This window comes from Somniosus microcephalus, chromosome 9 (assembly GCF_052327205.1).
Source record: "Somniosus microcephalus isolate GS21.2 chromosome 9, FLI_Smic_1.0, whole genome shotgun sequence".
Taxonomy (NCBI): Eukaryota; Metazoa; Chordata; class Chondrichthyes; order Squaliformes; family Somniosidae; genus Somniosus; species Somniosus microcephalus.
The window spans coordinates 64,060,291-64,072,390 of NC_140995.1; the positions used below are offsets into that span (position 1 = coordinate 64,060,291).

The 12,100-nt window shown below is 46.4% G+C and overlaps 1 protein-coding gene across 5 annotated transcripts in view; it reads left to right on the forward strand.

Annotated features, from left to right (window-relative positions):
* Nucleotides 1–12,100, forward strand: part of ero1b (endoplasmic reticulum oxidoreductase 1 beta) — a 275,013-nt gene that overhangs the window by 61,082 nt on the left and 201,831 nt on the right. For all 5 annotated transcript variants that reach the window (XM_085996681.1, XM_085996682.1, XM_085996679.1 and 2 more), the window contains exons 4-7: nt 3,321–3,362; nt 3,793–3,875; nt 6,695–6,768; nt 10,223–10,343. In XM_085996681.1, coding sequence (XP_085852807.1) covers nt 3,321–3,362; nt 3,793–3,875; nt 6,695–6,768; nt 10,223–10,343 — 320 coding nt within the window. The remainder of the gene's footprint in view (nt 1–3,320; nt 3,363–3,792; nt 3,876–6,694; nt 6,769–10,222; nt 10,344–12,100) is intronic.

Sequence of the window (12,100 nt, forward strand, 5' to 3'; positions counted from 1 at the left end):
AGGCCGCGCCAGACGAAGCGCTGGGAGAGGAGTTTAACGGATGCGCGGGAACCCGGATGGGAGAGCCTGTGGAGCGCGTCGAAGATGCGGCGGCGCCAGGTTGCAGGGACGACTGGCCTGGGTTGGCCGAGTGAGACGTCACAAATGACTGCCGTGGCTTCGGGCCCGTGCGCGACCTTGGCTAGGCGTAGCCCTGGCAGGCTGGTAGCCGCCGAGAGGAGGTCTGGGTCCGTGAGCTGGGCCGCTGCTAGTTGCACGTAGTTGACCGCTAGGTGATTCGCGCAGATGGCAGGACGGGAAAGGCAGTCGGCGACAACGTTGTCTCTACCGGAGACGTGCTGGATGTCCGTGGTAAACTCGGACACGGCCGCGAGCTGGCGTTGCTGCCTAGCGGACCAGGGGTCGGTGTTCTTGGCCATCGCATATGTGAGCGGCTTGTGGTCCACGTACGCGGTAAAGGGGCGGCCCTCCAGGAGGAACCTGAAATCGAGGAGCTCGCGGTCGAAAGTAGAGTATTTGACCTCCCGGGGGGGGGCGCAGTTGGCGGCTGTAGAAGGCAAGTGGCTGCCACGCGCCATTGACCCACTGCTCGAACACGGCTCCGACCGCATGGTCGGAGGCGTCGGTGGTGAGCGCGACCCGGGCATCCGCCCTCGGGTGCGCGAGCAGGGTGGCGTCGGCGAGCGCGTTTTTGGTGGCGTCTAAGGCGGCTGACGTGTCAGTGGTCCAGGCTATGGCCATCTTGCCGGATTTACCTCGGAGGGAATCGTATAGGGGCTTCATGAGGGCTGCAGCTCTGGGGATGAACCTGTTGTAAAAGTTCACCATCCCGAGGAACTCCTGGAGGCCCTTGATGGTTTTAGGGCGGGGGAATTGCTGGACGGCCTGCACCTTGTTGGGCAGGGGGATGGCCCCAACAGGAGTGATGTGGTGGCCGAGAAAATCTATCTCGGCTAGGCTGAATTGGCACTTCGCCGGGCTGAGGATAAGCCCGTGTTGGGCTAAGCGCCCGAACAGGATGCGAAGGTGTTCGAGGTGTTCCTGTTTGGAGGAGCTGGCCACGAGAATGTCGTCTAGATAGACGAATAGAAAGTTCAGGTCCCGGAGGACTGAGTCCATAAGGCGCTGAAAAGCCTGGGCTGCATTCTTGAGGCCGAAGGGCATCCTCAGGAACTCGAACAGGCCGAATGGGGTGATGACGGCTGTTTTGGGGATGTCCGCGGGGTGTACGGGGACTTGGTGGTAACCGCGCACCAGGTCGACCTTGGAGAAGACGGTTCGTCCGGCCAATCGGGCCGAGAAGTCCTGGATGTGCGGCACCGGGTATCGGTCGGGGGTGGTGGCATCGTTGAGGCGGCGGTAGTTCCCGCAGGGGCGCCAGCCTCCGCCAGGCTTGGGGGCGATGTGGATGGGCGAGGCCCAAGGGCTGCTGGAGCGGCGGATGATGCCAAGTTGCTCCATGGTGGTGAACTCGGCCCGCGCGATTTCCAGCTTGGCCGGGTCGAGTCTGCGGGCGTGGGCAGCGACCGGGGGGCCAGTGGTGGGGATATAGTGCTCCACACCGTGTTTGGCGGCTTTGGCCGAAAAGGTCGGGTTAGTGAGGGCGGGAAACTCGGCTAGTAGTGCCGAGTAGTCGTCCGTGGCTCTGGCGAGGCAGGTAGGTCGTCAGGCCAGCCGAACGGGCCGGGGTGACTGCGCCAGGGATGGGGGCCATAGTGTTGATGTTGACGAGGCGGTGCCTCGGAATGTCGACAAGGAGGCCGTGGGTGCGTAGGAAGTCGGCGCCGATGAGTGGGCCGAGGACCTTAGCTGTGAGGAACTCCCAGCGTTAGCGGCGGCCTGCGAGGTCGCGCGTGACCATGCGGGTGCCGTATGTGCGGATGTCAGAGCCATTGGCTGCAGCCAGCGTAACACCCCGTGCACCGCGTTGGATTTCGAGGGCGGAGGCGGGGGTGATGCTGTGCTGGGCTCCTGTGTCGCACAGGAATCGGCAGTTGGTGCGGTCGTCGATGACTTACAGTAAGGGCCCCTTTTGCCCCGTGGCTATCGTGGGGGCCGGTGCGGGGAGGGGTTTGAAAGTGCACGGTGGCGTGCGGCGTTGGGCCCTAGTGCCAAAACGGGTGTGGTAGTAGCAGTGACCCGGAGTGGAAGGGCCGTCGGGCCTAGTGAGCCGGGGGGACCGCGTGGTCGTTGCCGTGAGGTCGGGCGCGACGTCGCGGGCGGTCTGCGCGGAGAGCAGCCGGTCGGCCTTTTCGGCTATCTTGTTCAGGTCCATGGAGCCAGACTCCACAATGAGCGGGCGGATGCTGGCGGGGAGCTGCCGAATGAAAAGTGTGCGAAAGAGGGCGCCGGCTTTTTTGTCGTCCGAGAGGCACAGCATGTGGGAAAGCAGGTCTGATGGTGAAGCGTCACCAAGGCCTGGAAGGTCGAGGAGTTGGCAGTTGTGCTGGTAGGAGGACGCCTGAAACTTTTTAAGGAGCGCGGCCTTCAGATGTTCGTACTTGCCTTCCTCTGGTGGATCCTGCAGCGCTGCCCAAACCTTAGGGACTGTGGCGCAGGTGAGAGAGGTGACGAGGTAGTCGTACTTCATGGCGTCGACTGTAATGCTTCTCAGCCGGAATCTGGACTCGGCTTGAACGAACCAGGCCTCGGCCAGGTTCTCCCAAAAGTCCGGTAGTTTAACCGTGACTGCGTTTGTATCCGCCATGCTAGCTTAGGATTCGTCCTGAGCGTCGGGGTCACCAGTGTTGAGATACCGCGGCAAACGTGGGAGTCGAGACCAGAGTTGATGGAACACAACTGCTTTAATTTACATCATGGCAAAACAAGTGCTTAAAAAGCCCGCGCAACCGCTTAAATACTCCCCAGACAGGAAGTGCTCCCGGCAGCCTGTCCCTACGGGAAACAAGCTGCCGGAGGAAAGGGCCCATGGCTGGGGGCGGCTGCTGCCGGCAGTGCGCCTGCGTAAACTGTCCGTGCCGCCGTGAGCGGATTATGTCCAATGGTGGCATGTCGCCACAAGGTAACATCCTGCTGTCAAGCAAGTTAAGTTTAAACCTTTCACCATTTTTTGTTGTTGAAAAATTCCATAATATCTTGTTTCAGTGAGCATTCTGGAAACTTTCACATTATTATATAATAGTCAGGTGTCCTGCTTTGTGGTGTAATTACTCCAAGTTTATTTAAAATTATTTGTAATAGATGAATGAAAATTCTGTGCACTTAATTCAGTAATTTGCTGGCCATATTCTGAGGAGACTTCTTGAAGTACTCATTTCAATTTGAGCAGCTATTTTAACACTCTTTGTCTTCATTTTTAGAGTGAGATTCCAATTGGAATTAAAGCAGCTAATTACAATAAAGTAAGTCAAAAGCTAATGTTTTATGTAAATATATTTGAATTAACTTTTGTGTCTGATCACTTGTACAGAGGACTAGTTATGGTACGTTAAGCAGAAAGCAATGTAGGTCATGATTAAAGCATTAAAGTGACAAAATAGCTAAATACAAATGCAAGCTTTTGCAAAAGTGCCAAAATAGCACTGAATACCCTAATCCCTGTATTTGTACATTGAATGTTCTTGACGTATAGACATTTTTCACAGTACGTGTTTTTTAAATGTATTTCCTGATTAAAAGAGGATATGGTTCAAATCCAGAATGCACATTTCTCTGAAGCTGGTATATTAAACTGATTCCAGAGTTATGTTTTCAGTTGGTGCAGTAAATACAGTGGATTTATAATTCCTTCCAGATGCATTGCTGATTTGCTCATTTTTTGTTGTGTATTAGTACTCTGCGGAAGCAAATGCAGTAGAAGAGTTGCAAGACTGCGAGGAAGCGAATAAGCTTGGAGCTGTCAACAGCACATTGAGGTGAGACTAAATATTCGATGATTCAGCCTGCTGCAGTTTTATTTGTGCTAACTTTTGGTATCCGAGATTAGCTTTGTTGCTTCTGATTCTAGTAGTTCTCTTCGTTTCCAACCACTCCATTCCCGTCACAAGTATTCTCTACATGTAGCAATTAATCAAGACAACTTGGTGAATTATGGTGCTTTTTGAACATATGTAGCCCACTGTTTACTATAAAAGGATGCAACAGTATTCTATGCATGCATTAGGATGTAAATAGTTTGTGCACTTTGAACATGTAGAATTTTTTACTTGTGAAATTAATCAATTTGAAAAGAAAGACAGACTTGCATTTATACAGCGCCTTTCAGACCACCGGATGTCCCAAACGTTTAACAGCCAATGAAGTACTTTTTGAAGTGTAGTCACTGTTGTAATGTAGGATACATGGTGGCCAATTTGCACACAGCAAGATCCCACAAGCAGCAATGTGATAATGACCAGATAATCTTTTTTTAAGTGTTTGTTGAAGGATAAATATTGGCCAGGACACCAGGGATGACTTCCCTACTCTTCTGCAAAATAGTGCCATGGGATCTTTTATGTCCATCTGAGAGAGCAGACGGGGCCTCTGTTTTAACGTCCCATCTGAAAAACAGCACCTCCGACAGTGCAGTACTCCCTCAGCACTGCAGAGTGTCAGCCTAGACTTTTGTGCTCCAGTCTCTGGACTGGGACTTGATCCCACAACCTTCTGACTCCGAGGTGAGAGTGCTACCAACTGAGCCACGGCTGTCACTATTTTGGTTTAGTTTCTTAAACAAAGCAAATTTCTAATAAATAGAGCATAAAACATTGTTTTTCAACCAATGGAAAGTAGGATGCTACCAATGGAACACATGGTGCTAGGCAGGTAAACTAGCTTCTGGTTAAACTCCTGTACTATTTTTACTGTTACTGTATTTTCACTGCTGAACAACCCCATGCTTTTACTGGCATTTAGAAAATCTTGGATGGTATAAACAGTCCTGCAAATTTTACTGTCAAGTCCACATTGGGGACCTGCTTTATTTCAGCACGAACGTGGCAGCAGAAATCAAGATGGTATTATGTCTATATAATGCTTTTAAATGACATAGCTCTCTGCATTTACAAATTTCACTGATCTTCAAGTCTTAATCATCGATGTAGAGTCGAGGAAAAGCTTTTCTTCGCGCACATCACTGGGGACCTGGGGAAACACGTGACTTTTGGCATTGGTAAACTAGCTAAATGACGTTGAACATGTGGCAAGTGGATTGGAGTATTCAGAAAAATGTAGTCTCTGCAGAATGTGCTCATGCTTATTTATTAGAAAGAAATCTAAAAGCATCACCAGGTTCTTTCTTTCTCTCCACCTGTGCTCTAGTTCACGCTCTCTTTCTCTCTCCACCCTCTGCCTCTCTCTTTCTCTCTCCACCTCCGCTCTTGTTCACGTGCTCTCTCCACCCTCTCTGCCTCTCTCTCTCCACTCGCACGCTTTTTCTCGCGCGCGCACGCGCGCGCTCTCTCTCTCTACCCACTCTTTCCTCCACCCCCCCCTCTCTACCCACTCTTTCCTCCACCCCATTCTCACTTCAGTGCACGCTCTCTCTCTCGCCACCTCCACACTCTCGCTGTCATTTGCTTTTTCTCACTCGCACGCGCTCTCTCTCCCTCGCCACCCTCTCTCTGCCTCTGCTCTCATGCGCGCTCTCTCTGCCTCCACTCTCGCGGGCTCTCTCTCTCTCCTCCCACCCCCATATCGAATTAATAATGAGGGTGTGTTGGTGTTTAATAACTTCCTATTCTGTGCATTGTTAATTGTATATTTTTTTAACTTGATTGAGATTTTACTACAGTAATTGAATTATATTTATTCATTCCTGGATCTCAACTCCTCTTACTACCTCTAATGTGCTGTGTCTTGTATCAATCTATGTTAAAAATCTTGCATAAGATGTGCACTTCCTGTCCACAAACCATACTTTATCAAGATTTTTGGTCGTGATTTTGTCAATATTTCCTATTCCCTTCCGGTCCACAAACCATACTTTATCAAGATTTTTGGCCATGCTTTTGTGTTCATATTTCCCATTCAATTTTTCTGTCAACTATCACAGAATAGATGCACGCTTTGGCTATTAGGTGGCTCTGTGACATGAGGTTCTAAAGTTTACTTTTCCAACTATGCTGTGGCTCAGTGGGTAGCACTCTCGCTTCTGAGTCAGAAGGTTGTGGGTTCAAGTCCAATTCCATAGACTTGAGCACAAAAGTCTAGGTCGACACTCCAGTGCAGTACTGAAGGAGTGCTGTACTGTCAGAGGTGCTGTCTTTCGGGTGAGATGTTAAAATTGAGGCCTTGTCTGCCCCCTCAGATGGACGTAAACGATCCCATGGCACTATTTCGAAGAAGAGCAAGGGAGTTCTCCTCAGTGAGGGATAAATATTGGTCAGGACAATCAACTTCACTAAAACAGATAATCTGGTCATTATCACATTGTTGTATGTGGGAGCTTGCTGTGTGCAAATTGGCTGCTGCGTTTCCTACATTACAACAGTGTCTACACTTCAAACGTACTTCATTGGCTGTAAAACGCTTTGGAATGTCCCGAGGTCATGAAAGGTGCTATATAAATGCAAGTCTTTCACGTTTTTTCTTTTTCCTATCTTTTATATTTTAAAAAGAAAACACAATTGACTCGGCAACATCATAGGCAACTTACTAGTACTATATGCGTTCTATATATAACGGTATAATGTAGTACTTGGTTGATGTGTTTGTATTCCTGTACCAAAACACACTCTTCTTTTGTCCTCAGTAACCAAACCAAAGAAGCTTTCATTGATTGGGCAAGATATGATGATGCACAAGACCATTTTTGTGAACTTGATGGTAAGGATCTTGTGAACTTCTGGTGCAGTGTTCGTGCCTAGCAATTCCACAATATTTTTTATAAAAATGTTTAACAATTAAATGAAATGTAAGCAAAAACACTACAAATGCTCAATAATAATCACTGGTCAAAAAGCTGCCCCTAATTGTCTGTCTGGAAACTATCCAATTGGAGATCAATGTTGACCACCGGCAGAATGTTGTAATTCCAGTGTGATGCCTTTACATAGGCAGTTTCCATTCTAAATGTGGATATAGGAATATATAATTCCAATGCATAAAAATAAAGACATAATGTATGATTTTACACTGGACACTGAATTACATCTGCACACCCTGGTCCAATTATTCTTCACACCCTGGTCCAATTATTCTTCACACCCTGGTCCAATTATTCTTCACACCCTGGTCCAATTATTCTTCACACCCTGGTCCAATTATTCTTCACACCCTGGTCCAATTATTCTTCGCCCTCTGAGCCCACTTCGCCTGAAGATCACACTATGCCTTGATTCCCCATGAGCAATGCTACAAGAGACTGACTAGCAATTATTTAAAATGTGTGTGTGTGTGTTTTTCTCAATTTGTATTCACTATTTTAAACAGTCTATTAAATACCAAAGTGCTTTGTTAAATTAGATTATTTTCTCGATGTGAATAACTTAGTTTGAACAGGGAATGCTCTTCGTGTCCAAAGGAACTGACATGGGGGAATTAATTAGCATCTGCAGTTGAAGATAGTTGAATTAGCATCAGTAGAGATTGACATTAATCCAGATGCTTCATTTCAACAGCGTACATGTTAAGTCAGTTCTCTCTCGCTCATTATCTTATCCAGGCCTATTGTCATTCCTACCATTTTTAAAAAGGTATTTGGTAAGAATCTGCCCTCTTTGTTCACTTTTTGACTTTTACAGAAGATTAAAACTTTAAAGTTGGGCGTGCAGATAGAAAGGCATAAAAGGGCAAATGAGATTGTAGGGCCTAGAAATTCAGTGCCCTTAGCACCGATTTTGCGGCGCTAGAGGGCCTAGCGCTGCAATTGGCGCCGGTTCCTAAATTGCCTGGGGCCCTTCCGCGGCGGTAGACCGGTAGCGCTGCGCCGGCACCGATGACGTCATCGGTGTGCGCAGCGTCCCGGTTGCCGTGGTAACCCGGCCCCAAGCCGAAATTCAGTTGCGGCCGCCTCGCCAGTGGCAGCCGCAACTAAGACTCCGGCAAACGAGTGTTGCCGGAGTCTGCGCCGGCGCTTTAAGGAGGCGCGGCGGCCGGCCGCTTTCCCGCCGGCCGCCTGCCCGCAGCTCCCTCCCCGGACTTCTCCTCCCCCCCCCCCCCCCCCCCCCGGAACAGATGCAAGCCCGGCACTTGTCCGAGGTGCCGGGCTCATTTTTGAAGAGATTTGCGCGGGCCGCGGCTGGGTGCAGGCAGCTCCTCCTTAACGGAAGGAGGAGGCCTGCACTTCCCGAGCCTGCCGCACCGCAGCGGGCGCCGGAATAGAGCCGCAATGCGGCGCGTTGTGCCAGTTTTCAGGCGCTAAAACCCTTCAGTAGCGCCGGCAGCCGTTTGGGCGCGGCGCTACTGAATTTTTGGCGCACGCAAAGGGACTTAGCGCCGGCGCTAACTTCCGGCGCTAAAGCCCTGGCGCAGCGCAAACTCAATTTCTAGGCCTGGATGTTTTGTATACAAGGGTGTTAAATACAAAAGGAAGGAAGATGTGTTGGATTTGTTTCATTGGTTATGCCATTGTTGGGGTACTGTGTGCAGTTCTGGGCACTGCATTATAGGAAGGATGTTGGAGCAATGGAAAGGATGCAGTGACGATTCACTAGAATTGTATCAGGAATGAGATGTTAGAGGCTTGAAAAATTGGGTCTTTTTTTCCACAAGCAGCAATGGTTAACAGAAATCTAATATAGGTTTTCAAAATGATGAATGGTTTGGAGAGGGTAAATAATGAAAGATTATTTCCATTGTTAGGCAGATTAGTAACTGGGGGCATATAGTCTGGGTTAGCACTAACAATAGAGGGGAAGTTTTAAAAAAAACTTGTTTTAATAAACGTCTGTGGAAACAAGACGAATACTTTACTGCAAGTGGCTATTGAGACAAACTATAACCAGATTTAAAAGGGAATTAGTTAAGTATTTGAAATTAAGAATATAAAGGATACAGGGGAATGGAATTAGATTAGATGCAGTTGAAGAGCCAGCACCAGTGTAGCTGCACCTGGTATAATGACAGCTTGTATTGTAATTTCTGTGATTCGGTTAGATTTTAACAAAGCTACTTTCACAGCCACCAGATTTAATTGCAAATTCATTGAATTATGCAGTTTCATTTTTGTAGTATCTACCAAAAGGAAATTTGCTTTTAATTCATATTTGTATGATGTAGTGCCAAATTATGTAGGGCTGAGATGGGTACATTTGTGTTGCTAATACAGGTCACGTTATATAAAGTATATCAAGTGGAGTGAAACCAGAAACAATGGAAATACATAGCAGCAAGGTCAACATTTGTAAAGAGAAAAGACAGGTTTTGATGTTTGTGGTACGTTCCTTTCATTAGAATAGAAGACTAAAAGATAAGCAGACGATTTCAATACAGTTGGGAGTGCACTACTATACTGTATTTGCTGCTCTACACTGGGGAGAGCAAACACAGACTAGATGACAGTGTTACTCTGTTCTGTCTGCATGACCCTGACCTCCCTGTGACTCGCCATTTTAATTCCCTGTCCCATTCATGCTTTAACCTCTGTCTTTGGCCTCCTATGCTGTACCAATTGAACTCCGTACAAGTTCAGGAACAGTATTTCATTCTTTTCTTGGACACTGACTATAGTAACTTTAGACCTTGGCTCTTTGCTCCGTTTTCTTCACCGCAGGGCTGCGATTGATGTGGCAGGTCTGTTGATGTCTGGGGGGAGCGGAGGTAGGTGGATGTTTGGGGTAGAGACCCTTTGTCAGAGCACAGTAAAGGCAGGAGCCTGTTCTTTTTTCAGGCCTGGCAGATCCACTGTGTTTTCCCAACTTCGTCTATTCTAATTTCACTTCTGCATTTGCAGCTTCCTTTCCCCTTCCTCTCCTCGCCCCCCCCCCCCCCCCCACCCCCATTTTCCCATGTCTTTTAACCATTCTAATTATTTACACATTCTTTTGTCCTTTTTCCACATTGCTTCACTTGTCCTTTTACAAGCAGACTTTTGGTTATTCCACCTATTAACCCCCTTTCTGCAATTGGCATTTGTGTTGATTCGCTTCCTCTTTCTTTTCTCTCTTTTTCCAACCTTACTAAGTTGTCTTCCGTTCTAATGAAGGGTACTCCCCCACCCCTGAAATGTCAAAATCTGTCTTTCATCTTCACAGATGCCGACTCACCTGATGTTTGACTTTTTATTTGTAAATAAAATGGAGAATATTTCCTGAAAGTGATAATTAATCTCTCCCTGCAGATGAGTTGTCGCCTGATGCAGAATACGTGGATCTCCTCCTAAATCCAGAGCGTTACACTGGATACAGGGGATCATCAGCTTGGAGAGTGTGGAACAGCATTTATGAAGAGAACTGCTTCAAGTACTTTTTAATTTCCTCTAATACTCCTTGAAGCTACTTTGTTTCCTCTTGGTGGGTGGGGTAGGGTTAGAATTGCCACTAGAAAACGTTTGTATGTATTTTGAGTATTTGTCTTCAAAATTATATTTGAGGACTCTTCACTATTTTCATTTCTTTTTTTAAATTTGTGATCAAGCGACACTAGGTTTCTTGCATCAGCCCAGCTGTTCAGGCTTTGTACCTTTGTGTTGACTAAATTCCTGCTTCATATGTTATATATATAAATATGCATATTTTTCAGGTATACAACAGATTAATATTAATAAATTAGGCCATAGCGGAAATCTCTGAACTTCGTAAATTAACATTTTTACATCAACACATAGTAAACATTTCCAAGTTAGTCTGATTGGTTTGCCTACCCAGGAAGAAAGATGAATGTTTGTTTATTTCTGTTAAATCATAACTTTTCCTGCTTTTTGTTTTTAATTTGGTGACGCAAGCTGTGTATGTGTTTTTCTGCACTTGTGAAGTGCTGCATTTCTGACCTGTTATAGGGTGGGTGTGCTGGTTCAAGAAGATGACGTTTATTAATGGAAGTAATTGAGTCAGTGCCATAGGAAAGTTGCTGCTTGTGCTATAGTGACATGAGGGATGGGCTAATAAGTTGAAAACTTTAAAATTAATACAAATTGCACGAATAGATATGACTCAGCTCACTTTGGGCTTTTGGATTGTTTGTCGATGCATAACCGTGTAACTGAGTGGCGTTTCTGAAGTGTTAATGCATTATTATGCTGTTCTTTTATATCTTGTCATTTCTGACTAGTAATTTGTTATTAAATAGAGTTTGTACATGACAAACTAAAAGCTTTTAATTAATTCTACCATAAACAACCTTGCAGAATGGGCATGTAAATGACAAATTAATTTCAATATAGGTAAGTGTGAGGTGGTGCATTTTGGTAGGAGGAATAAGGAGGTGATCTACTCCTTGGAAAATAAGAGTCTAAATGGGGTAGAGGTGTAAAGGGGTCTAAGGGTTTTGATTCACAGATCATTAAAAGTAGCAATGCAGGTTAAAAAAAACATAAAAATGCAAATAAAGCACGAGTTCATTTCTAGAGGAATAGAATTCAAAAGCAAAGAAGTTATTTTAAACTGTACAGAATCTTGTCTGATTGTCTCATGATTTGGGTTGGTTGGGTGGCAATATGGTATTACTGTATATATGCTTTTAAGTGTGAAAGTTGCTGTAAAATTTGCCCACGGACAAAAAGGTCGTGGCCCACTCAATACAAAAAAAAATTAGAGGGAACATTGGGCGAGACCGTGGAGGGATTTAAACATGAGGATGAGAATTTTAAATTGGAGGTGTTGGGGACTGAGCCATTGCAGGTCAGCAACCTCTGGGTGATGGATGAGTGAGACTTGGTGTGGAATAGGATACTATAGCAGCAGAGTTTGGATGAGCTGAAGTTTATGGCGAATGGGAGGCTGGCCAGGAGAGCATTGGAATAGCATCTGAAATGTGACTAACGGGCAGTGTGCACATGCAAAAAGTTTTTATTTAAGGTGCACTTGTACAGTGCCTTATGTCAAAACATATCGGCGCATCACACAATGCACTACCTTTGGATTTTGGTGACTGGTATGAAGGCAAATGAGGTGGCTATTTTCCACCATTATCACCCTGCAAACAGCTGTGACATGAATGACCCAGTGATTTATTTTTTTGGTATTTGAAGGAGGAATGCTGGTCAGGACACTGAGAAAAC